General features: G+C 46.9%; 2 protein-coding genes across 11 annotated transcripts in view; one reads left to right on the top strand and one right to left on the bottom strand.

The window, feature by feature from the left end:
- RECQL5 (RecQ like helicase 5) overlaps positions 1-13,059 on the bottom strand; it is a 129,894-nt gene extending 116,835 nt beyond the window's left edge. For 3 of the 9 annotated variants that reach the window (XM_029600503.1, XM_029600505.1, XM_029600512.1), the window contains exons 1-2: positions 11,821-12,548; positions 9,772-9,908 (exon numbers count right to left, since the gene is read on the bottom strand). In XM_029600503.1, coding sequence (XP_029456363.1) covers positions 9,772-9,908; positions 11,821-11,891 — 208 coding nt within the window. In that variant the 5' untranslated portion in view covers positions 11,892-12,548. Of the gene's footprint in view, positions 1-9,771; positions 10,194-10,791; positions 11,793-11,820; positions 12,549-12,753 lie in introns of those variants that run through there. The other 6 variants (XM_029600509.1, XM_029600508.1, XM_029600506.1 and 3 more) reach the window with 6 other exon arrangements.
- A 124-nt stretch (positions 13,060-13,183) lies between these two features.
- SAP30BP (SAP30 binding protein) overlaps positions 13,184-26,901 on the top strand; it is a 141,369-nt gene continuing 127,651 nt past the window's right edge. For both annotated transcript variants that reach the window (XM_029600513.1, XM_029600515.1), the window contains exon 1: positions 13,184-13,422. In XM_029600513.1, coding sequence (XP_029456373.1) covers positions 13,335-13,422 — 88 coding nt within the window. In that variant the 5' untranslated portion in view covers positions 13,184-13,334. The remainder of the gene's footprint in view (positions 13,423-26,901) is intronic.

The following is a 26,901-nucleotide window of genomic DNA, read 5'->3' as shown; positions in this document are numbered from 1 at the left end:
CGACTACAATTTATAGGAGCAGGCTTGGACAGTGTTCGCAAAAGAAAATTATTACTTACCTGCTAATTTTCGTTCCTGTAGTACCATGGATCAGTCCAGACAGTGGGTTATGTCCCCAATCCAGCAGATGGAGTCAGCACAAGCTTTGAGGGGGCGTATCCATATATACTACTACCCCCTCTGCAGGAGTTCAGTATCGAGTATATCAAAGCCAGAGTAGAAACCCCCGAAGGATCAAGTTTGTGGAAACAGATAATGAAAACAATTGTAACCGCAACAAGTAACTGCAAACATCCTACCAACTTGTAGGGAGCTGTGAAAAACAGCGAAAAGAGATGACTGTGAAGACACAGAACACTGCGAGCAAGAAGGAGCGCAGAGCTGAGCAGGATCAAGAACCCAAACGCGGTGGGCGTCTGGACTGATCCATGGTACTACAGGAACGAAAATTAGCAGGTAAGTAATAATTTTCTTTTCCCTGTACGTACCTGGATCAGTCCAGACAGTGGGATGTACCCAAGCTTCCCTAAATCGGGTGGGGTCCTGCGAGGCCTGCTCGGAGAACCTGCTCGCCAAAGTGTCCAGAGACCGAAGAGGCGAGGTGCAGACGATAGTGCCTCGAGAACGTGTGTAACGATTTCCAGGTGGCTGCCCTACAAATTTCCTGCGAGGATACCGAGCGAACCTCCGCCCAGGAAGCCGCCTGAGAACGTGTAGAATGCGCTACGATTCCGGGTGGGGGAGTCAGACCCGCCCCAATGTAGGAAGCAGCAATGCCGGCCTTCAGCCATCTGGCAATGGTAGTCTTCGAGGCCTGAGACCCCTTCTTAGGACCGGCCCAGAGTACGAAGAGATGGTCAGAGGTCCGGAACTCATTTGTAGCCTCCAGAGCGGGGGGCGGACAAATTCCAATGCGTAGCCGTGTTTTATGGTATCCAGGACCCACTGGTCCGAGGTGATCCGTGCCCACTCCACGTAGAAATACGTTAGTCAGCCCCCAATCCTGGGGACAGGGGAGTGGGCGAGACTGGCATCATTGTGAAGACTTGGTAGAGGGGTTCCCGGTTCCGGGAGTAGTGCGTGCGGGCTGACGCTCGCGAAAGGAGCGCGACCAGGGCTGAGACCTGGGGGCGGATGACCGGGAGCCCGCCTGTCTGTATCCCCTGTAGCGCCGTTGCGCTCTGGCTCTGGTCCGAGAAGAAGAAAACGCTCTGGATGGTCGAAACCTATCCTCCGGCAGCCGATGAACAGCGTTCTCCCCCAGGGACTTGATGATCTGGTCCAAATCCTCCCTGAAGAGGAACTTGCCCCTGAAGGGAAGAGAGCCCAGACTCGACTTAGAGGACGTATCAGCCGCCCAATTGCGTAGCCACAGTAGTCGTCGTGCTGCCACTACCGAAACCATGGATCTTGCGAGGACCCGAAAAAGGTCGTACGAGGCGTCCGCCCCATACGCCACTGCGGCTTCTAGCCGATCTGCCTGGGCAGCCTCATCGGACGGCAGGTTCTGAGACGTGAGGAGTTGTTGCACTCAAAGGAGACTAGCCCGCTGGGCAAGCGAACTGCACATCACCGCCCGCATACCCAGAGCGGAGACCTCGAAAACCCGCTTAAGGAAAACTTCCAACTTACGATCCTGTGTGTCCCGCAACGCCGCACCTCCCGTCACTGGGATAGTCATCCTCTTCGTGACCGCCGACACTGCGGAGTCCACCTTTGGGACCTTGATTAGGTCCAGAAAATCTTCGGGGAGCGGGTACAGCTTTTCCATAGCCCGGCTGCTCTTCAGGGAGGCCTCCAGGGTGTCCCATTCCCTGGTGAGAAGTTGTAAAAACGAGTCATGAATGGGAAAGGCCCGAGCCCTCGGCCGGAGTGCCGCCAGGACAGGATCTCCCTTCCTTGAAGAAGTGACGACAGCGGGAGCTACTGGGGCAGGCGGGTCTGATGGCGGGTCCAAATCTAATTCTTGGATGATCTGTGGGATGAGGTCGTCCAGCTCTTCCCTCTGGAAGAGGCTTAGGGTACGCGGATCATCCCCCTCCTGCGTGCCGTCCCCTTGTCCCCCGTCCGGGAGGTCAAGTCCATGTCCCGCTGGGTCTGGCACCGCCCCCACTGCCGCGGGCGTGGATCGGACCCGGGTAAGAAGGCGGGAGGCCCCCACTCCCGGAGGGTCGGGGGGGGCCGGCGTCGAGGGCGACATCCGAGGGATCTTAGGAGGGGGGGGTTCCACAGGTGCTTCCAGCCCCTGCAGATAAGCGGTATGCATGAGCAGGATAAACTCCGGAGAGAAACCCGGCCTGCTCGGGTGCGCTTCGGGGACGGCGTGGTTCCTGCTCCCTGGCCCTGGGTGCTTGGTTCCTGCACCAAAATCGGGGGAACACCCCCGCTGGTAGAGTCCTCCAGGGATCCGTTCTCCCTCGTGGCCTCCAGGGATCCGTTCCCCCTCGTGGCCTGCGCCTCAGGGCGCTCAGAATGTAAAATGGCCGCCGTTCCCGCCAAAAATGGCGGAGTGGCCGGCCCGCGCCGCCCGGGCAAAAAAGAGAAATCAGTCAGGGACTGTGAGGTACCTTCCCCCCCGGGAAGGCATCGTGCACAGATGTCCTCCCGGGAAATCCGGGACCCCAGGTCTCCGCAGGCCGCACAGCGGGACGGCCGCGGCATCGGGATCGCTGTAGGAGAAAAGAAAAAGCCACAGGGGGGGGGGCCACGCGCACAAAAGCGCCGCTGCGGGGGGGCCCGGTTGGCCCGCACTGCCCGCTGTCCGAAAATAGAGGAGGGTGCCGCGGGGGGGCCTTCCCGGCCACACGACCCACCCCAGACATCTTTCCCTAAATGGCTCTGCAGCCCATGAGGAGCTGTAAAATGGCCGCGGGTGAGGGAGTAAAGAGCGAAGAGGCCGGCTCCACCGGCTTTCGCGGGCACCGGGGGCTGAGCTGTGAAGGAAAAAACTACAAAGGAAAAACAAACTTACCCCTGGCTGCAACAAGAAATAAACAGCAAGGCCGCAGAGAAGAGACAAGGAAGATAAGCCACTCCCCAGAAGTTGAAAGAACTCTGCCTTTTTTTTTTTTTTTTTAACTTAATACAAACTTGATACAAACTTGATCCACAGAAAAAGACAACAAGCCATAATCAAGCAAGAAAGTGAAGAAAAAGGAAAAGGAGGGGAAGCCTGATTCCCCTACTCGCATCTGCTGGAGTCAGAAGATACTGAACTCCTGCAGAGGGGGTAGTAGTATATATGGATACGCCCCCTCAAAGCTTGTGCTGACTCCATCTGCTGGATTGGGGACATAACCCACTGTCTGGACTGATCCAGGTACGTACAGGGAACCGGGCATATCTCCCAACAGAAAGAATAACACAACTACATCAACTTCTCTACTCGTTGAACAACACTCAAAGGCCATCAGCGAGACAAATTTTGGTAGTCCTCGGCCACACGGCAGCGCTATTTTCATGGTGCCCAACACCAGGCTACACATTAGACGCCTGCAATGGGGACTAAAACTTCAATGGAAACAACACTCACAACCATTGACACAGAAGTTATCGTTGACCTCTGAGATGAAACAGGACATAACATGGTGGTTCCTAGACTCCACCCTGTCCAAAGGAGCATTATTCAGTCCTCCTCCTCACAACGCAGTTTTAACCACAGACGCATCTCACAAGGGAGCACATCTCGAGATTTATGAAACCAAAGGGTTATGGGCAATCTCCGAGCAGACCCTACAGATAAATTTATTGGAGCTCCGAGCAATTCGAAATGCGTTACAAGTGTTTCAAGATCACTTAAAAGGGCCGCAGGGTCATGATCTACACAGACAAATCAAGTGGCAATGTTATATATCAACAAGCAAGGAGGGTCCGGTTCATGGTCCCTTTGCAAGGAGACCCTGACAATCTTCAAACATGCTCACCAACATTGCATACATCTGCAAGCAACTTACCTACCAGGAGTAGCAAATACAAGAGCGGACAGACTAAGTCGCATCTTTCATCCTCACGAATGGACACTCAATTCGGAGATAGCCCAAGACATTTTCATGCAATGGGGAACGCCTGCGATAGATCTCTTTGCAATAGAGATCAACGCTCAGGTTTCCAAATTCTGCTCAATAAGACCAAGTCAGTTCAGGATCGCTCAGGATGCCTTCCTCATTTCGTGGACGACAGGCCTCCTGTATGCCTTTCCTCCCATACCACTCATAACAAGAACACTTCAGAAGTGCATAGCAGACAAGGCTCAACTGATACTCATAGCGCCAGCCTGGCCAAGGCAACCGTGGTACAGTTTCCTTCTCTGACTGTCCATCGCGGACCCCATTCGGTTATCAAATCGCCCAGATCTTCTCTTCCAAGATCAAGGAACGCTTCTACAACCGCTACACTCATCTCTCCATTTGACAGCATGGAGATTGAGAGGCTCCTTTTAACAGAACAGGGAGTTTCCACTTCAGCACAATCCATTTTGTTGGAATCCAGGAAACTCTCAACAAGGAAAAACTATAGCTATAAATTGAAACGATACTCGACATGGTGCACTTCTAACGATATACCACCATTAGACTGTTCACCTGAGTTACTCATGGATTATCTACATACACTGTACACAGCTGGTCTTGCAATATCATCCATTAGGGTTCATCTCAGTGCCATAGTGGCATATCACAGACCACTTAACAATAATTTCTATTTCCAATCACCCCTTACTATCTCGTTTTATCAAGGGGTTAACTCACCTTCGTCCTCTGATCTCCAAAGCTCCAGTTCCATGGAACCTCAACATAGTTCTTGAACAGCTTATGCTTCCCCCGTTTGAGCCCATGGACTCAGCACATATTAAATACCTCACATGGAAGGTGGTGTTACTGGTTGCAGTAACATCAGCACGACGAGTCAGTGAATTACAGGCCTTGGTCCATTATTCTCCGTATTTACAGTTTCATCACCAAAAGGTGGTTCTCCGAATTCACCCATCCTTCCTACCAAATGTGGTGTCTCAATTCCATCTTAATCAGACCATAGAATTACCCATCTTTTTCCCTAACCCTCAAGCAAATGACAGGGAAAAATTACTGCATTCACTAGATTGCAAAAGAGCTTTAGCATACTACAAAGAAAGAACAAACTCGGACTCCCGAGTTTCTCAACTCTTTGTCTCTTTCGACCCGAAGGCGCCTGGACTACCGGTGGCTAAACACACCATCTCCGGCTAGAAAGCACAGTGCATCAAGTTTTGCTATGACAAACAGAAGCTACAGCTACATTCTGTTCCCAAAGCTCATCAAGTTAGAGCAGTGGCAGCCTCCTTGGCACACCTTAAACATGTACAACCCATAGACATTTGTAAGGCAGCTACATGGTCTTCGCTCCATACCTTCACATCGCACTACTGCCTTAATCAACTAGCAGCCACTGATGCGAAGATAGGGCACGCAATCCTGCAATCTCTATCCTCTTGTACACGGTGACTGCCACACTGTTCATGATCAGGTATAAACATATATAAACATAAACAACGTGATCGGGAGCTTGGGACTCCCATGACAGCATGGCTAATTCAGCCCTGCTATCGACGGGAAAAAGCAAGTTTGCTTACCGTAAACGGTGTTTCCATAGATAGCAGGATGAATTAGCCATGCTGACCCACCCTCCTCCCTAGCAGTCACAGTCCTTTCAACTACACTACAGCTTAATCACAGACTGAGGAGAATCTGTTACTTTCCTGCGCGGGAACACACGCGCAGCCGCAGAGAGCTAAAATCTAAATCTCTGCTTGGTAAAGTTCCACCTCCCGGACCTGATTGACAGATCCCATGACAGCATGGCTAATTCATCCTGCTATCTACAGAAACACAGTTTATGGTAAGCAAACTTGCTTTTACTTTTTTCTAAAATTTAAATTATTTAGCGACCATCGTTTTCTGTATATGTTTGTAAGAATCATAAAATAATAAAGTATACAAGAAAAGCAGACTAAAAGGGGGTCAATTTTCAGGGAGGGTAAGTTTCAAAGCTTATGTGGGTAATATACACTTGTTCACCAATGTAAAAAGGCCATTTGAAAATTGCTATTCCCCACCACAGAGAGTAAAAGTACCTGCTCTGTGAACAGCAAGCAGACTTACCTGTGGGGAAAAGGGAGCAGGACTGATTCAAAGCAGGTGCAAAATACACAAGAACAAGAAGTACTGGCTTTCCCTTGCCAGCCTGAGTTTTCAAAAGGAAACACCCTGGGCAGTGTCCCTTTGAAAATTCAATTGCAGGGCTGCAGGTACCAGGGATGATTTTCTTCCAGGTCACGCCAAGTTGCCAACCTGGAACTTTTATTGAACTTGCTTCCTTTTCCCCATTGCAGCTGGATTGGAAAGTAGAATGGATTCAACCTTCAATTGCGAGGGCAAATTTGAAATAGCTTTGGAAACTGCCCTTCCCATGTATTTAGTTTAGATTTAAAAAATATTATACATTATGAATGATTCTGGAATGCATATAATTTCTTTTGTTATGGTGTGCAAAAGTTAAAGAGAACTGTATGTGTGCGTATGTGTGTGTGTGTGCTGGGGGGTCCAAGAAACTTTTTAAGCTGAAAAGGGGTCCGTGCTCCCTGGAAGGTTGGGAACTCCTGCACTAGGTTACTCCTCCACTTTTTTTTTTTTTTTTTGAAAGAGTAACAACCAACTGGCATTTACCGATTCCATGTGACTCATTATTTCATAGACTTCTGTCATATCTCCTCTCAGCTGTCTTTTCCAAGCTCAGAAGCCCTAACCTATTACTCCTTTCCTCACAGGGGAGCCGTTCCATCTCCTTTATCATTTTGGTAGCCTCTCTCTGTATCTTTTCTAGTTCCGCTATATCTTTTTCGAAATGGTACCAGAATTGCCCGCAGCACTCTAGGTGCAGTTGAACCATGACGAAGTATTATTATATTCTCAAGTTTTATTCTCCATTCCCTTCCTAATAATTCTTGTTTGCTTTTTTGACCGCTGCCGTACACTGAGCCAAGTATTTCAAAGTATTGCCCACAATGATGCCTGGATCTTTTCCCTGGGTGGCGACTCCTAAGATGGACTCCAATGCAGCCATATTGCCACTCTCTGCCAACTGCCTTGTATTTGCCCCTCTAAAGTTCCATATGACTGAGCACAAAAATGAGGGAAGGAGCTTGAGTTCTTATACCTGTTACTTCTATTTCCCCCTCAGCTGTCCTTACTACTGCACTGTGTTCCAAGACGTTTAAATTCTGTCATGGTTTTGGTTGCCACTACTTCTGCCAGTCCACTATGCTAAGCATCTCCCAGATCAGCTCATCTGAACAGAGTGAGAGAGAGCGCTTTAACACTGGCTGGGCCAAAATTGTGGAACTCACTACTGATGGAATTAAGATTAGAGGCCAATTTTCATACCTTTAAGAATTTAAAAAATATAGTTGTTTAAACAGGCATTTGGAGTGTGAGCATGTAAATTTCATATATGATTTTAGGAGCATTTTTTAGATCTGATATAGTCACACTGAAGTTTTTATTTGTTAATATTTGAATTTTATTCAATTTGATTTATATATATATAAATCAAGCCTCAACCTGGTGCTTAACACTATATATATATATATATATATATATATATATATATAAATAAATAAATCAAGCACCTCAACCTGGTGCTTAACACTAACAAGACAGAACTCCTGCTCATCACCCCAGAAGGTAGTCCCTTCCATCAAAAGCTACACACCAACACACAAATTTCCCAAGCAAGAGACCTTGGAGTCATAATAGATAGTCACCTGAGCCTAAAGAAATTTATAAACCACACTACGAAGGAGTGCTTCTACAAGCTACAGGTACTCAAAAAACTCAAGCCGCTTCTCTTCCATCATGATTTCAGATCGGTCCTCCAAGCTATCCTGTTCTCTAAGGTCGATTACTGCAACTCCATCTCGCAAGGTCTTCCTGCTACTACAATAAAACCCCTCCAACTGCTTCAAAATGCGGCGGCGAGAATCCTGACAAATACTAATCGGAGAGAGCACATCTCGCCCATATTAAAAGATCTTCATTGGCTCCCAGTAAACTTTAGGATTCTACAGAAATCTCTTACAATTATTCACAAAAACATTCACCACCAGACGCCTCTTGACCTGCTACACCCTCTCAAACTTCACTCTACAGCCAGACCCTTAAGGGAAGCCTACAAAGGATCCTTACACGTTCCCCCTATCAAAGCGGTGCACCACTCAAACATGAGAGACCGGGCATTTTCAACAATAGGTCCCTCCATTTGGAACTCCATGCCCCCGGACCTCAGGCAGGAAACCTGTCTCCTAACTTTTAAAAAGAAACTCAAGACATGGCTTTTCGGTCGAGCCTTTCCCTGTTCCTAGTCCAATAGCATGACTCAGTACTGTTCCCAGCATGACTCAGAACTGTTCCCATCTCCACCATAATTAAACTAGCACTAAGACTCGCTAATACATCATAACGAGATTGGCTCCTTGCCTCCCTCCCACAACCCCACCTATATATATATATATATATATATATATATATAGTAAACTATCTCTGTTCTCCCCCTTTATTTTCCTATCCCCAGTTTTTGCTCCCTTGTTATAATGTAACTTTATGCTTCATCAAATTTTGTCTTTTGTTAATTGGTTATGGTTAACTGCTTAGTTCGATGTAAACCGAGTTGATTTGATTTGTATCAAGAAAGTCGGTATATAAAAGCCTTAAATAAATATAAATATATATACACATATATATACATACACACACAAGCCATTAAGCCTGTAAAAACGGGCGATATTTTAGTTTTGAAAAATGTAATGGAAGAGCCGAAGAACAAAATTAGAGTTGATGTCTACAAATGAAAGTCAATTGATAATAGGGCTGTGCACAATTTTTTTTCGTTTCATTTTCGGAAATGGCCCTGAAAAAAAAACCAAACAAAAAATCCCACAAAAAAAAAAAAACCCCACCCCAACCCTTCAAATTTTCTTAATTACAACCCCCCCATCACCATCCCGATCCCCCCCAAGACTTACTAAAAGCCCTGGAGGTCCAGCAGGGTTCCGGGAGCAATCTCTCCCTCTCGGGCCGTTGGCTGCCACTAATCCAAATGGCGCCGGTAGCGTTTTGCTCTTACCATGTGACAGGGGCTACCGGTGCCTTTGTCGGCCCCTGTCACATGGAAGGAGCAATGGATGGCCCGCACCATTTTCTAAGATGGTGCCGGCTGTCCATTGCTCCGACCATGTGACAGGGCCGACCAATGGCACCAGTAGCCCCCGTGACATTATAAGGGCAAAGGGCCACCGGTGCCATTTTGATTCCTGGCTGGCTCGACTGCTCTCTTCTGCGCATTCCTGGCACATCGGTCACCGCTCAATTATAAAAGATATATATATAATTTTTAGATTACATTTGATGTTGTTTATATTATTGTTATTTATGTATGTTTTAATCTGATTTATTTATATGTTGTTGTAAACCGGTATGATTGTATCAGAATATCGGTATACAAAACTAACTAAATAAATAAGCATCTGCCACCCTTCTAATAAAGTGAACTAAGAATTCAATTGGAAATGATATCAATGGTTCATTCAGTTTGTTATGGCGATAGTTCACATTGTTTGAATAATTTAACAAAACCTTATTTGCCATCATCTACTATACTGTTACTATATAGTGAAGTTTTAATAGAGGGTTTCTAAAATATTTTTAACATTTTCTTTTAAGAAAGCAGCAAATTGTAACTTACCTTTCACAGCTGCTTTAACTGCACTCTCTTGCAGGGCTGTCCTGAAGGAATCAAAGCCAAAAACCTTCTTCAAGGCTTTTTGGACTTTGTATTCCGGTCCCGAGGAAGATGTTGAAGGCTGGGCATTCATTTTACCACTAAGAAAGTGATGAGTCCAAAAAGAAGAATGAATAGAAATGATTAGAAGTGCTGCCAGATTGGGTTATTTCATGCCCAACTGGGATACTTTTTTTCCTGTTATGAGGGAAAATTGTTTGTGTGCGTTGGGCTAGTTTTGGGCCGGGTGACTGGGTAGCTGAGTGTTCGAAACCCTCTTTGCTGCTATCTTTTTTTTCTTTACCAAACTGCAGCAGGCAGCCCAGCCAGCAGTCGCAGAATGATGAGTCATCAGCGGAGCAGCAGAAGACGATAGCTGCTGAAACCTGAAGAACACAGAAAAGGAAGGTGCATTCTGTGGTCATATAGAGGGAGAGCTAGTCCACTACATGATGTGCATAAAACAATTTACTCTTCTTTACAAGAAATAACAGCTTGATATCAAAATCAGACCTGGAAGGTAAGTGGTGTTGAGGCTATACACTGAGAAAAGATGATGTCACGTTTAAATCTGAATAGCACAAGTATCCACACCCATCCTGAACACAGCTATCATTATGGAGTGGTCTGATTTCAATTTGGGTTTCAAAAAATTGCGCATTAAATGTTAGGTTTTAGGGGTCAAAATTCTGAGGAAAAAAACAAAGCCCCAAAACCCCCGCAAGACAAGTTGGCTAGAGTATGAGCTGTGCGACAGGAATAAGTACCCTTTGGTCAAGAGAATGTGAGGGATGTTAGGCCCCAAGAGACATTTGTCTAAGTTCACAATTTTATCTGCCTACAAAAACCCAAGATTTGTTCTTGTTGTTGTGCCTTATGTAACGTGTAATTTTTCTTTTCTGTTATTTGATAATGATTAAAAGGGGAAGAAAAGAAAAAAAAATTATGTACGTTACTTTGGCAACACATATAAAATTGTTATACCAATAAAGTTATCTGAATCTGCTCGCTGCCTGATTAATACTGCTTGTGAGAAGAAAAAGAAAAAAAAGAGTAACCTGCCGGAGCAGCCCAGCCTGTCTGCCCACATCCCCAAACCTGCTGAAGTTGCTGTAGCCATTGAACTCTTCCTTCATCTTGGCCCTGGATCAGAAGATGTTGATCTCCCCACTTCACCTTGCTGAAGCTCACCTACCCAACTGCTGCCTGGTAACCACAGAGACTTGAAGACCTCCATAGGAAGTAAGAGGCAATACTAGGGGTAGAGACTATTTTTGCCTGGTGGTGACTAAGGATTAGCTTCCTGGGGGAGAAGGAAGAGATGGGTAGCACTGTAGGATGACAGAAGGGGTTGGGTGGCACTATACTGGTGCTGTGTAGAGGGTGGATGAGGCAGAGAAGGTGTGGGAAGAGAAGGTAGGGGGCCAGAGTGGAGGAAATAGGCAGAATAGGGAGGAGTGTGAAGGCAAGAGTTGGGAGAAAGGGGAAGAGAAAAGGGTTGAGGGAAGAGAGGAGTGTGGGGTGAGGGGTGGGGCAGAGAGCAGAGGTTGTTGGAACACACTGTGTAAGAAGAAACGACCGGGAAGGGATATTAGTGCCAGCAATAAAGAGGATTACTTGCACGCAACTGCCAAGTCACTCAGCCCAAAACTAGCCCAAACCACACACAAAACATTTTTCTGCACTACAGGAAAAAAATAGCCCAACTGGGCATGAAATAGCCCAATCTGGCAATACCACCTCTAGCCACTAATGATCCTCTGTTTACCCCATGCCCTATTCAATTCCATTTCTATGCTTTTCTTCACATTGTCTCTTTTCTCCTTCATATTTATTCATACTAGGTCCTCCAGTCTCTTAAGTCTTTTGGTGCAGACCTCACACCATTTTGGTTTCCCTATCCTTTTTTAGATACAGTAATGAAAAACTTAAGAGAAGAGACTGGAGGACCTAAATATGTATACCCTGGAGAAGAGGAGAAGCAGGGGAGATATGATACAGGCTTCTATATACCTTAAAAGTATAAATGATGCACAAGAATCAAACATTTTCCATGGAAGGGAAGCTGTAGAACCAGGGGTCATGATTATGAAGTTCCAATGGGGTAAACTCAGGAACAATGCCAGGAAATATTTCTTCACGGAAAGGGTGATGAATGCCTCCCAGAAAGGGTGAAGAAGACAAGACAGCAAAAGAATTCAGAAGAGCATGGAATAAACATAGAGGATACCTAGTGGCTAGAAGATGAAAGTGAAGAAACTGTGTTAACTTCACATGAATCAAAAGTAGAGGTAAAGGCACAAGAAGGAGATAGACGAGGTGGTATCAGATACTTTAAGTGTAACATTTCTGCATGGGGTACCCAGGCATGGAGTGGCATTTACTACTCTTAACAGAAGGCATGGAGGGTAACCTGCATAGAGCAGCACTTATTACCCTTAGGCTGCATGGAACAGCAGTCTGTACCCTAACCAACCTGCAGGGCAGACTAGATGGTCATTTGGGTCTTTACCTGCTCTCTTATACTTATTTATATAAGTCTTGGAGGTAACCGGCACGGAACCCTTAACAGGGGGGCAATTACTATCATAAGAAATTTGCTGGGCGGACTGGATGAACCATTTGGTCTTTTTCTGCCTTCATTACTATGTAAATGTCACGCTCCCTTCTCTCTGCCCCTCATCCCAATTCCGCTCCTGCCTCTGCCCTTACCCCTTCTGCTACTTCCAACCTCTACACAGCTCCAGTATCATCCCCCGCCCCCCCCCCCCCCCGACTTCCTCTGTCTTTGCCCTCTTCCCATGCTGCTCAATATCCTCTCTTTCTCCTCAATCCTTTTCCTCCAGCTATCCTATAGTGTTGCTCTATCTCTCCCTCCCCTAGGAGACTAATCCTCCACCACTACCAGTCAAAACAAAAAATTCTTCCCCTAATCTCGACTTTTACCTCCTGTATCTTCGGTTCTCAGGCAGCCGCTGAGCTTCAGCAGGGTGAAGTGGGGAGGACAGCAGTTTCAGTTAAAAGCCGAAAAGACAGAAAAGTTATACGACAGCAAGTACAAACATGCGAGCAGACAGGCTGGGCTGTGCAAGAAGGCAGCTGTTTTCTTCCAAGCAAGGTGCAGCATGGAGTAGGTGGGAGATCTGTTTCCCCTCTGTAACTTCATGCACCTACTATCTCCCGTGTCCGGCTGCGCTACTGTTCCTTCCACCTCTGATTGGATGGTGCTACCTCGTCGACGATGAGTCATCACTCTGCGACTGCTGGCCATGCAACCTACTGAAAAGAAAAAAGTGCCAGTAACAAAAAGTGTTGCTAGCAGTCAACCATTCCAATATTAGCCCAAACATCCCAAAAGAAGTTCCCTCGCACAACAGGAAAAAAGTAGCCCAGTTGTGCGTGAAATAGCCTAATCTGGTAATACTACTTTCTGCCTCTTTTCCAGTTTCTCCAATCTGGCAACACTGTGCCCCGGCTCGAAAGGGGCGTGATTGTGTCAGCAGTGCGCGACGAGCTGTAGAGGGAAGATGGCGGGCAATAAGAACGTTCTGTCGTCGCTGGCGGTATACGCAGAGGATTCGGAGCAGGAATCTGACGGGGAGGCTGTAACGACGGGTGAGAGATAAGGGAGGGATTGCCAATCTTGAGAGATGTCGCAAGTGCTGTTAGTAATTTCCTCACGGTGCTCGAGGAGTGTTATATAGCTTCCTGTTCCCAGACGTTGGGCGATTTGAATTTATTTGAGTTCAGTCTAAGTTGTTTTTATTGGGGGAAGTATGAGGAACCTGCAAGCCAGAGGTAGTGGGGGAGGGGAAAAGGAATGAAGAGGCAGAGATATTGGTCCCAGGATAAGAGTACCCGAGAGAAGGCAGGTTGGTTTATTTATGTAGTTTAAAATGGCAGAGGCGGGTAGCACCTTTATAGAAATGACGAAGTGGCCTCTGGACCTCGAACGCTCATGCCCCAATAAATTCGTTAGTATATAAGATGCCACCCACATCTCATTTTTGCTATATCAGACTAACACGGCTACCCCTCTGAAGAGTTGCCAAACATGAGCTAAGAAGGTGATGGGCAAAAATGTAATAAAATGAAACGTTTGTCTACTCACACAGTCCTCACATATGTCCAGTTGCATTAAAAGATGTTTTTGCCTGTGGGGTAAATACTTAGCAATCTGGCTCATAGAAAGATTGTGTGAAGACAATCCACTATTCAAGTGCATATGCACTTCCAAAGTGTGTGCTTCTTTTAATTTGAATTTTTATTGGACAAATACAAGAAAAGTAAGAAAGTACAAGCATTGGGTTGATAAATCCCAAATAACAATAACACATATCAATCCTCCAATCTAAACTTTTTCTGTTAATATAAACTTGCCCCACTCATCCTTATGTCAGATGGTGGGTTAACGCGCAGCCAAACATTTTAAATACCCCCTAGTATTGTACTAGACTTCTATACCATCTCTCATAAGGTTTCCAGATAGAATGGAATTGTCTGGCTATCATTACACATTGTTGTTAATTTCCCAAAAAAGTAGTCCTTTCAGATATGCCCAATCAAGGAGCCTTCTGAAAAAAGATGTGTGTTTTCCAGGCTGCTGCTGCTGCCTCAATACATGGAAGTATTAGTTTATCTTTGATGGGACATATTGAACCATGGAACTCGGTATGAATAACTTGGTGTCCTTATTTTTTTACTTTTATTTTGTGGACCAATTTAATTACTTCCTTCTGGTATATCTCAACCTTAGGTCACTGCCACCAGATATAGAAGGCAGTTTCAGTTTGTCCACATCCCCTCCAACAAGCGCCTGCCACACTTGGGTAAAAGTTATGTATTTTATCAGAGGATAAGATACCAACAATATAAAAGCTTGTGGCTGTTATCTGTAATATTAGCTCAGATTGAAAACCTGGCAGATCTATCAAATCTACTTCACCATTGTTTTTCATCAATAAGCCCCCCTTCCCCATCTTCCCCTGCCTTTCTTCCATGGCACAATGGGCCTTGATTTTTTTGAATAAGGGAGGATTCAAGAGTGTATAAAGCTATAAACTCTCTTTCAAATAGGCTTTTGTGTCTGAGCAGCTCTTGCTCAACTTTATTTTCTAGAAAATATTTTAGTTGTCATTAAACCTCGATCTCCATTAACTGATATTTCTCTTGGAAATTTTCATAGCTATTCATTTTCCCTTGATCCATTATCTGGCTAAGACCTTTTTCCTCCCACCTCTTGAACACTGTCATGCATATACTAGGAAGAAAATCCTTATTGTATCTTATTAGCAAAAGAGGTGAAAACTTCCCTCCCAGCGATAACCTTTTTCTGTGAGAATCCCATAGCTGAACTGTGAGATGCATATATGGGTTTACTAGATTCCCGGGCAACTGATTGCTTCAGTAGTCAGATATAATATCAAAGTTAGAGAAACTTGTTCAATCAAAATTCATTGTTTGACATGTAGTTTAGATTGTCAGTTGAATAATGCATGAAACTGAATGGCCATGTAGTACTTTTTAAAATTTGGAACCTTTGGCTCCCCCGCCCTTCTAAGCTGCAAAAAAAACAGTCCATGCTATTCATGGTGTCTACAGTTCCCTGTGTAGGAAAGAAATATCCCTCTCTAGAGCCTTAAAGGCCCTTTCCTTGTCAAGCCACACCAGCCCAGACACATGGGATGTGACCCTCCTACCAGTAGATGGAGGCAGAGAGATAATCTTTGGGCTGATGCCTTCCTCTATATATTCTGGTGCTGTCGAGGAAGTCTTCGGTAGTTCTCTGCATATAGTAAATGGTGGAAATTGGTGCTGTACTATAGGAAAAAGAAAAGAGAGAGGAAGGTGTCTGGAGCAACAGCCAATGAGGTTGATTTCCCCATTAAGAGCCAGGACCAAGTCCAGGGGAATGGATGACCAGTCTTTCCTCAGGAAATCCAGAATTAGAGGACTACTTACCTTCAAAATAAAAAATAAAGGCCTCCAGCTCTTGCTGTCGAATCAACTAGCTACCTCTGGTGAGAGACACAAGCTGTGGCTGTGGCTGAGATTTGGTCCTCTCCCTTCACCCTCTTACCTCACTTCTTCCGGATAGGGCTAGATGGCCAAAAGGGGAAGAAAATGTGAATGCTGTGGAGCCCACAGACAAAGCATGGCAAGATATATTTTTTTTAATTAACATTTTCCTAGCGTGTAGTCAGATGGACTCAGGACCAATGAGTTATGTGCTCCCCTGCTAGCAGATGGAGACTGAGTCAGGTTTCAAAGCTGACTTCACCTTAGATATACCCCTGCAATGACCTCAGCCATTCAGTATCTCTCCGTCTCCTAGCAGATGTGGACAAGCGGTTCCCACACCAGCATTGGTGTTTAGTGGGATTGCAGTACTAGTTTGAAGAAAGAAATGTACCTTTAAATTGGAGAAAGATTGAGCCCCTCTCTCCTGCAGTGATACCTAAAGGTCCCTCACCCAGTTGAGAATTCCTGAGGCGATTTCCGGGATCCTTCAGAGGTGAGCCTTGGTCCAGTAGCCGGTGCCCGGAATGGGCTTTGCTGCTGAACCAACTGAAAGGCAGCGGGTGCAGGAAGCTAAGCGCGGAAGTGATGGTCTAAGCCCTCTCCCCCCGCAGCCGGAGACCTTCTCTTTACTCGGCCGGTAAGCGCTGAGCCCAGGTAAGAGAGAAGAACTCCTCTGGTTCAGAGACATGGAAGGGCTTCGATAAGTCTTTCCTCTGGTCTTGCTTGGTACGCCATACTGATGACGTTCCCAGTCCCATTAAGGGAAGGGGGTTTTTGAGCGGGTTGAGTGGCCCCTCACCCGACCCCCCCCCCCCCCCCCCGATGGGCTAGGCCCACTTCAGGCTCTGTGTGCACTCCACGTGGCAAGTCGTAGCTGCACCATCTTGCACGCGGTTTGATGCGGCACCATTTTCCCTCATTGACCTTCGGTACAGGCGGTGCGGACCGGTCCTGTTCCCTGTATGTACCCGGATCAATCCGGACTCCTACATTTATTCATCTATGCCAGCTGATGGAGACGGAGAAAGTAAAACTGACACTGCTTCGAGTACCTTGATGCCACCTGCAGTTCCTCAGTATTTCTCTGTCTCCAGCAGATGGTGGCTGATGCATAAACCTGCAGTTTTTTGGTTTGTTTTTTTTTCCTCAGTGAATTTTCTTTTTCTAGCTTTTGAGCCTTACTCCCTGGGGTCGGGGTTCCTAGAAAGGAATCCCTCCCCTGCTTGGTTAAGTCAGATGGGCTGGGGGTTGGTGACCCTTTTGTATGCCCAGTCCAGGGTACCGTGGGGTGTACATCTGGTGGTCCAGATCCCTCCCCTCCACGAGGTTACTTAAGTGACTGCTTTTATTGGGCTCCATTTACTCATCTTCCCTCTCCTTTTTGTAACTTGCTGAATTGAGCTGGACAGCTCTCTTCAGTTTTAGGAGGAGGACATTTTGGTGAGGATTCTTTAAAAAAACAAAAGGAAACTGAGGCAGGAGCAGCACAACAGTGAGGTTGGCTCCCCCCCCCCCCCCCCCCCCCCCCCCCGGCACGGTTGTTTTTATTTCTTCTCCCAGAATGTCTGTTTTTCTGTCTGGGCCACAGGAGAAGAAAAATCCAATGGTTAGAGGGGTGGTCTGCTGTGCGTGTGGTGCTGCTCCTGCGCACTTGAATCACCGCGAGCTCTGTGCAACCTGCGGAGAAAAATAGCATCCGCATCAGCTCCTGCTCCACGGGACAACTCTGCCCGTGTGCAGCTCTATGCTGTTATAACCGCGGGAATGGTGGCTATATTGGAACCTCCCGAGAACAGGCTCCCGCTATCGGGGCCAGATGGGGAAGTTCCCCTGGCACTTTCCTCAGATCACCCAGGTCCTGTTTGGGGGACAGGGGAACTCGGAGGGACCTCTAGGGGCAAGTCCTCCAGCCGCAGGGGAGGACATGTGGAGGCCACAAGCTGTCATTGCGACTCCACACCCCTTCTCATCCAAATTTATTTTTCTTCTGCACCAGGCCTGTTTGGCGCAGCAGGAGGGACTCAAGGTCCAATGGGGAAGTGAAGGGCCTCCCGTCTTATGCCCAGTGTCGAGTTCTGGGCCGATCGCTTCTGGGGCGACGTGGACTCGTCAGCCAACAGGGTTGAGCATTTGACTTATGCTCCTTCGTGGTGGGCTGTCTCAGACCTGGGCAAAGCGCTCTCGGGAGACCAAGCAGCAGATCTAGTGGATATGGACGTGGTGCCGGGAACTGATGGGGACTCGATTCCAGTGGCCGAGGGGGGTGACCCCAAGATACTCCGCCTGTTCCGGATGAACTTGCCCCTCTTATCCCCCAAGTTCTAGAGGGACTGGGGCTACAGCTGCCACTTGAAGACTCCCTCAAGGATGGGCTGATCCGGTCCTGGAAGGCATAAGGAGTCCTTCAGGTTTTTCATATCATGCGTCCATACAGAAGATGGTGGACCAAGAATGGGGGGCTCTGGATGCTGGATTGCGAGTGGGCAGGGCAATGGCGAAGCTTTATACCCTGCCAGAGCAGACCTTGGAGCTCTTGCGCTTCCCAGGGTGGACACGGCGATCTTGGCTGTAACAAAAAAGACGACGATTCCGGTTGCAGGAGCAGCGGCGCTGAAATATGTTCAGGACCACAAGCTGGAGGTCCATCTCAAATTGATTTTTGAGGTTTCCGCTTAGAGCCTCTGGGCTGCCATTTGTTCCAGCTTTGTCAGAGAGCTTGCTTGCGCTGGGCGTCTCACGGAGGAACAGTCGACAGCAGGTACCCAAGGGTCTCTGGCTGAGTGGTTAGAAGCTTCTATAGCTTATGTAGTGGATGGCTTACATGATTTGGTCAGACGTGTCCCTGTATCATGGCAGTAGCCACACGGTGTCTTCTGTGGCTCTGTAACTGGTTGGCGGATGTTTCGTCTAAGTCCCAGCTGGCATCTCTACCTTTCTTATTTGGAGAGGAACGGGAACCATTTGTGAAGCAGTTAGGTGATAGTAAAGTGCATAAATTGCCTGAGGACCGCCCGAGAGGCAGGTTCAACTTTCCTTCCCGCGTGAGATTTCGGGACAATAGGAGGTCTCGTCAACCGAGGGGGGGGGGGGGGGGTCTTCAGCGGCACAGCAATACTTTTCTTCTCGTGGTCAGGCCTGGGCACAATCCTTTCGTGGAGGACATCGACCCTTCAGAGTTCCCAGAAGCGGGGGATCCTTGGGGTCCAAATCTGCACAATGAAGTGAAACCAGTCCACTCCATCATTCCTTTTATAGGGGGTCATTTGACTCACTTTTACGGGGAGTGGGTCAAGGTCACCCAGGATCAGTGGGTCCTCAGTGTGATAAGAGACAGTTATGCGTTTGGAATTTGCTCGTCCCGTGCGCGACCTGTTTCTGGTCTCCCCTTGCGGTCTGTTGCTAAAGCAACGGGCAGTGGGGGAGACTTTAGACAGGTTGCAGTGCTTGGGGGCCATGGTCCCCGTGCTTCATGTCGAAATCCGGATGGGCCGCTATTCCATTTACTTCATTGTCCCGAAGAAAGAGGGAACCTTTCGCCCCATTCTGGACTTGAAAAGAGTGAATGCGGTGTTGAAGATTCCCCAGTTTTGCATGGAAACTTTGTGATCGGTGATAGCAGCTGTGCATGCTCAAGAGTTCCTGGCGTCTCTGGATCTGACAGAAGCGTATCTACATATTCCAATTCAAAAAGATCATCACCAAAGTCATGGTGATCTTGGCCCGACGTTGCAGCGTCAGGGCATCCTGGTCCATCCTTATCTCAATGATTGGCTCATAGCGGCCAAGTCGAAGGATAGTTGTCACTATGCCGTTCACATAGTGATTTGGACTCTGCAGTCCCTAGGCTGGGTGATAAATTTAACTAAGAGCCACTTGATCTCGTCCCAAAACCTGAAGTATTTAGAGGCGCATTTCGACATGATTTAGGGCAAGGTCTTCCTGACGGAGGAGAGAGTGCGCAAATTACAAGATCAGGTTCTACGCTTTTCCCGGTTGCAAATTCCCAGAGCTTGGGACTTCTTGAAGGTTCTTAGTTCGATGACGTCCTCCCTGGACTTGGTGCCGTGGGTCTTTGCTCATATGCGGCCGCTTCAGAGAGCTCTTCTGGCACAGTGGAGTCCTTTGTCAGAGGAATTTCTTCAACCTGTATCCCTCACTCCTCAGGCCAGGGATAGTCTGTCTTGGTGGCTTCATACACCCAACCTAGTGCAGGGAGTCGCATTGGAGGTTCCGGATTGGGTCATCCTTACTACCAATGTCAGTCTTTCTGGCTGGGGAGTGGTATGCCAGAGAAGAGCGGCCCAGGGCACCCGGTCGGAGGAGGAGGCTTCTTGATCTATCAGTTGCTTGGAGACCAGGGCGGTACGCTTAGAATTACTCGCCTTTCAGCCTTTGGTTCAGGGTTGCTTGGTTCGAGTTCTGTCTGACAATGTGACAGCCGTAGCTTACATTAGTCGGCAGGGCAGCACGTAAAGTCATTCGGTGGCACTGGAGGCACAGGAGTTAATACTTTGGGTGGAACGGCATCTGGTTTAGATGGCATCTCATATCGCAGGGATCGAAAACGTCCAGGCCAATTTTCTCAGTCACAGTCTTCTCGATCCAGGAGAATGGGAATTGCTGGACAAGGCTATGCGGCTGATTTGTGAGAAATGGGGCCCTCCTCATGTCGATCTGATAGCGACACGGCACAGTGTGAAGGCTCCTCGTTTCTTCAGCAGACGGAGGGAGTATGGAGTCGAGGGCGTAGACACTCTAGTGTTGCTTTGGCCTCGGGGAGTCCTATATGTTTTCCCGCCGTGGCCTCTAGTAGGCAAGGTCTTGCGCCAGATAGAGAAGCATCTGGGGGATGTGGTACTGGTGGCCCTGGAGTGGTCTCGCCAGCCATGGTTTGCGGATCTAGTCAACCTAGCGATCGAGGGACCTTTGCGACTCAGTCACCTTCCTCGTCTTCTGCAGCAGGGCCCCATGTTTTCCAACAGGCAGATCGCTTTTATCTAGCAGCTTGGCTTTTGAGAGGAGACATTTTGAGGTCCAGGGGATACCCAGAGACAGTGATCACTACCCTTCTTCAGGCAAGTCCACCTCTTTGTCCTATGTCCGCATATGGAAAATCTTTGAGTCATGGTATGTGGCTAGGGGAGTTCAGGCCTTGTGTTCTTTGCTGTCTCACATCTTGTCCTTCCTTCAAGAGGGGTTGGTCAAGGGCTTCGCTTTCAATTCTCTTAGAGTTCAGGTGGCGGCTTTGGCCTGCCTGAGAGGGAAAGTGGATGGATACCAATTGTCTGCTCATCCTGATGTGGCCAGATTTATTCAGGGAGTCAAGAATTTGCGTCCTCCCATGCAGAGAGTTTGCCCTCCTTGAAATCTTAATCTCGTTCTTTGAGGTTTGTGTGGGTCTCTGTTTGTTTGAACCTATCCGCAGAGCGATCCTTAAGGATTTGACTCTGAAAGTCGTTTTCTTGGTAGCCATTTGCTCTGCGAGGAGAATTTCGGAGTTGCAGGCATTGTCATGCTGAGATCCATTCCTTCGCATATCGGACACAGGAGTATCTTTGTGGACTGTGCCTTCCTTTCTCATAAAGGTAGTATCCACCTTCCACGTTAATCAGACAGTGGAATTGCCGGCCTTTTCAGACTTGAATGATTCTGAGACAGATGCACGAGATCTTAGGCTGCTGGATGTTCATAGGGCGTTGCTGCACTATCTTAAAGTCACAAATGATTTTAGAAGATCTGATAATTTTTTTGTGTTTTGGAGTGGTCCAAAAAAGGGTTCTCAGGCCTCCAGAACTACCATTGCAAGGTGGCTTTAAGGAGGCTATTGGCTTGGCTTACATCCTTAGGGGTAAGCCAGTTCCAGAATGTTTGAGGGCTCATTCTACTAAGTCTCAAGCAACCTCTTCGGCTGAGGCTCAATTGGTTTCTCCACAAGAAATCTGTTGAGTGGCGACTTGGAAGTTTCTACATACCTTCACTAGGCACTATCAGCTGGATATGCGGGATCCAGAGTCTCGATCCTTTGGTGAGAGTGTCTTGCGAGCAGGACTCTCCAGGTCCCACCCTCATTAGGGAGCTTGGTACATCCCAGGAGTCTGGACTGATCCAGATATGTACAGGGAAACGAAAATTGGGTTCTTACCTGCTAATTTCCGTTCCTGTAGTACCACGGATCAGTCCAGGGCCCACCCAGTCTAGAAAGGGGAGAGTCGTCCGCTCAGCTATGTTAAACTTTAAATAGCAGAAGTCTTGCCTAGTTTACTTTTCGCCGGTTCCTGTTGGCAGTTTTTTGGGTTATGTGCACAGTTTTACATTTTAGCTTGGGTACAGTTCAATACTGAGGAACTGCAGGTGGCATCAGGGTACTTGAAGCAGTGTCAGTTTTACTTTCTCTGTCTCCATCTGCTGGCATGGATGAATAAACCCAGGAGTCTGGACCGATCCATGGTACTACAGGAATGGAAAATTGGATTCTTACCTACTAATTTCCTTTGTGCACCTAACGTGCTCATAAGTGCACTCACATCTGTGTGCATAACTGAGCACATAAGTACACGCATACATTCGCGCACAACCGGACACTTATACCTATGAGCATCGGGGCGGATTTGTGCACATTTGAGCTCGGGCATTAACCGGCTGAATGCATAAATTACAGTGAACTATGGCTCCGGCAACAAGCAATACTCTTTGTGCTGCCGGCCATATTAGGGCAAAACAAAAAATAAAGGATCCACAAAAAACAGGAAGTCAGTAGTGAAAACTACAATATACAAGTCCTGAGACATATAGGGAGTGGGTTACAGAGCTCAGAGAGACCTCATATTTGAATGCCAAAAAGCTAAGCTAATGTAAGCTTCCCAGTAAGAAGCTGTCCATATGCACTTTGAATCTGTAATTATTTTCAAATCGGATCGCTCAAATGCTGCAAGCTTAAATCCAAAAAATGTACTTATCTTGCAGTATAATGTCCGACAAGCCTAAGGGTGATGTTGGCAGAATGGAAAAATCTGATGTTATCCCGACACTGAGTGTTTCGGAGAGAACCTCCTTCAGGGGGTCGGGTACCACTGTTGCCGGCTCTGTCGTTGTCCGGAGGTATTTTACACGCTGCAAATAAGATGAATATAAAAAGATAAGTGCATAAATGATCCCACTCAGATTTAAGTAATGGCGTGGAGATATAGAGGAACACTTACTAGTGCAGGAGTTATTATTAATGCGGCAGCGCCGATGGCGTCTCAATGTAGCTCTGTAAATAAAACGATATACAGTCTATAGTAGTGGAACTATAAATGTAAGTTTTGAGTAGAAATAGATACCTGGTCCCCACACGTTACTGACTTTCATGATGCTGAATTGAAGTCAATCGTTTGGCCGTGAGACATCTATCGGCGGCGAAGGGGAAGAAAGAATGTGACCTTTAAGGACGCAAAAAGGCCGCCAAATTGATGAATGTGTCCTTAATTGGGCATATACGTCACAGGCGGCGCCATCTTGGACTGGAAACTATCCAAAAAAGGAAATTGATGTCATCCGACGCCATATTGAAACCCTCTCAAGTAAAGGACAGCCCCGGGGCTGTCCTTAAAAGGACATGTACGTCACTACCAACGCCATCTTGAAAGAAAAATGATTAATTAACACGATCTCTAAGGCGGGAGCCCGCGGTGCGGGTGCATATAAGCACAGCTGGGGGATCTAAATGAGGGTATACTACTCGATTCTTTCGTTAAGGCCTTGTGGTTCCACAGATCAAAGGCGATAAATCCATTGATGTTCCTTTAAATTCAAAGCTGAGAGCCTGTCCCCTCCCCTCCAAGATTGTGTGACTTGCTCTATGATGAGCCACTGTAATTGCTCAAAAGTGTGTTGGTGGATGGCACAATGTTGCACAATGGGGGCCTTAAGATCCAAGTTCTTGATGCGGCTCCGGTGCTCAGTAAGTCGGGTCCTGATTTTGCGTTTGGTCCTGCCCACGTATATTTTATTTCAATCTTTTAATTGAGATCCTCACCAAATGAGTACCATATATTTCACTCATACAATTTCACCCGGTGCTTATTTTTATATGGGTGATTTTCTATGTATCCGCTCAATAATTTCTTTTAACAATTATCTTTTGTTTTCATACTTCAAACAATTATATAGGAAAACGGGTGGTGGTTTCATATATTATAAGCAACCATCCAGGTGCCAATGTTTTCTTATTTAATCATTAACAACCTCCCGCCTCCAATTTTTATTTAAATTTGTGTTATTAAAATATGTTGAGCTGGATCACAGAAGATCAACCCCGTTTTTTCATGTTGATTTTTATTTTTTATTCATATTGTTTTAATAAAATCTTCTTTTTGTGACTAGCACTTTTCTATAAATTTTCTTTTTCAGCCGTCAAAGGAAGAATCACGATTACTTAGCTTTAATGAATGTCTTTTGTACTCCTGACTTGCGCAAGTTTCGACAATTGCTGTCTTCCTCAGGGTATATTCATTCTTTAATTGATCTTCTTTAATAGTAGAAATGTTTAAATTCTCCGGTGCTCCATCGAGCCTCCGTCTTCATTCAATTCCTGTCAGGAATCGGTAGAACAAGCCTTGCGGGTGACAGGGTCTAGCGCTGAGGCTTTCCCCATCAGCGCAAAAAAGCGAACATTTTTGATTCCCTAGCAGCATTGGCAGGAGAGGCAGGGGAATCCCTTCCTTGACTATCGCCGGTGGTTCCATGTCCCGCAGAGGTGCAGAGAGGCACTTGTACTGAGGAGTCGTCTCTGGTTTTAATAGAAGTCTTCTGCCGGTTTTTATTTGCATATGCGCAAAGCGTGTTTAGCGGGATACTGGTTCTTGGCCCCAGTTTCCATGGATTCCCCACCAGTCAAAAGGCCTGAGCTGTTGAGAAACTCTTCAGGTGGATGATTTTCCTTGCCAGATGCTAAAACAGATCCGGGCCTAAATGTGCTGAAGGTGCAGGCAGGCTTTGCTTGGCCATGTGGTAGGTCGTGGCAGGGGTTCTTTTCCCGCATGCATAGGCATGTGATTGCATTCTCCCCATGTGGTGTTTGTATGCGCAGGAACCTGTGTGCATAAGGCCGCAGCCTAGATTTAAGTGCATACATCTGCAACCTAGACTTGAGCGCGTATTTGCATAGCTACTTGTACATGTAAAGTCGCAACTTAGACTGGAGCGCGTATTTGTGTGGGTACTTGTGCACATAAGACTGCAACCTAAACTTGAGCATGCATTTGCACAGGTACTTATGCGCGTATGACCATGGCCTATATGAGTGAGTATTTGCACATGTACTAGTGTGCGTACGACCGTGACCTAGTCTTGAGTGTACATTTGCGCGCATCCTGGAGGGGTATGCGTGAACGCCCGGATTGAATTGCTGCGTGCACAGTAAAGCGCCTAGAGCCAAAGTTCAAGAGAGCTAGGCGCTGGGGACAAACAGGTCCAAGTGTTTGCTATCTCTGAAACTTGCCATCTGATAGCAGTTCAGTCCTCACTCTCTCTTCATTTATGTCCGTGCTGTTTAGAAACTCAAAGTGATTTGACTACTACAGCTTTTGCCCATGTTGGGACATCCCCTCAGCCCATGATGTCTTGGGAGGGGAGTGGGAGGCGGGGCAATGGTCAGTTCTCCTCCTCCCTTGTTCCCAAGGGCAGAAGTTCCCTGAGAGAGGTTGGAAAGAGCAAGTTTGGGCCTATGGGCTTCGGTATACATCCATCCTCCTTCTCCTGGGTCGAATGTTTCCAGGGCCTGCAGGGGCACCCAGTGAAGGCGAAGCAACCTACTATGTAGGGATCGTGTGCTCCGGCCTCCCATTTGTCAGTCACGCCAGGCAAATGCCGCAGGGAGGCTGTCCCTGCTAATGTTCAAGGGGGTGTGGATCATGAGACATTGGAGGATTCTGATAAGGAATTAGTTTTCTCACCTCTAGAAGAGGAAGAAATTGCATATGATTAAAGCTGCTTCGGACTCTGCTCAGATTTTTTTTTCTTTTTTCACAGAGATGTCTTGCTGAGTCTGTTGGCTCAGAGCCTGAATACGCTTAGTGTGGTCAGAGGTCAATTTAAGTTAAACTCCTATTTCTTTTCCCTCTGTATCCAGTTCAAGAGATATTGGATTTAAAAACGGTAAACTTTGCGGTCCATCATAGCGACCGTACACAAGGAAGTCTTCTTGGCTATGTGTAGATATGCTTCTATTAAGGCAAGAGATGCCATCAGGCCGGAGCACCAGAGGTTCGTGCTCCTAAGGGAACATTTTCGGTTTGAGCCTGCTATTAATCAAGTTGACTTAGCAGTTGTTGTTTTCTATTACTAGCATCAGTAGCATGGGATGTATCATATTTTTCACTCCATAAGACGCACCTAGGATTCAGAGGGGCAAAATAAAAAAAAAAAAAAAAAAAGATGTACTAGTCAAATCACTTTGTTTCTAAACAGCACGGACATAAATGAAGAGAGAGTGAGGACTGAACTGCTATCAGATGGCAAGTTTCAGAGAAAGCAAACACTGTTCCTGGGCATCTGTGCGACTTATGGAGAAAATTAGGGGTATGCATACAATTTTTTTTGGTCCCCATTTCGTTTTCAGGTCTGGGGAGGGCCATTTCAGTCCACTCCCTGGATCAGAAAACTTTTATCATTCTCTTTGTCTGGAAAAAAAAAAACAAAACCCTCACCCCAACCCTTTAAATTTAATTAACTACAACCCCCCCCCCCATCCTCCTGACCCCCAAGGACTTGCCAAAAGTTCCTGGTGGTCCAGCGGGGGTCTAGGAGCGATCTCCTGCTCTTGGGCCGTCGGCACCGGTAGTCCCTGTAACATAGTAATGGTAAAGGGCCACCGGTGCTATTTTGATTACTGGCAGATGATGGCCCAAGAGCAGGAGATCGCTCCTGGACCCCCGCTGGACCACCAGGGACTTTTGGCAAGTCTTAGGGGGATCAGGAGGGTGGGAGGTTGTAGTAAAATTTTTTTTTTTTTTATATTCGCTCCATAAGACGGACAGACATTTCCCCCCCCCCCCCCCCCCCCCACCTTTAGGGAAAAAAAGTGCGTCTTAT

The sequence above is a fragment of the Rhinatrema bivittatum genome, chromosome 4, assembly GCF_901001135.1.
Source record: "Rhinatrema bivittatum chromosome 4, aRhiBiv1.1, whole genome shotgun sequence".
In the NCBI taxonomy this organism is placed as follows: domain Eukaryota; kingdom Metazoa; phylum Chordata; class Amphibia; order Gymnophiona; family Rhinatrematidae; genus Rhinatrema; species Rhinatrema bivittatum.
The sequence above is the reverse complement of the archived record's forward strand: the minus strand, read 5'-3'. Positions and strand labels throughout refer to the sequence as shown.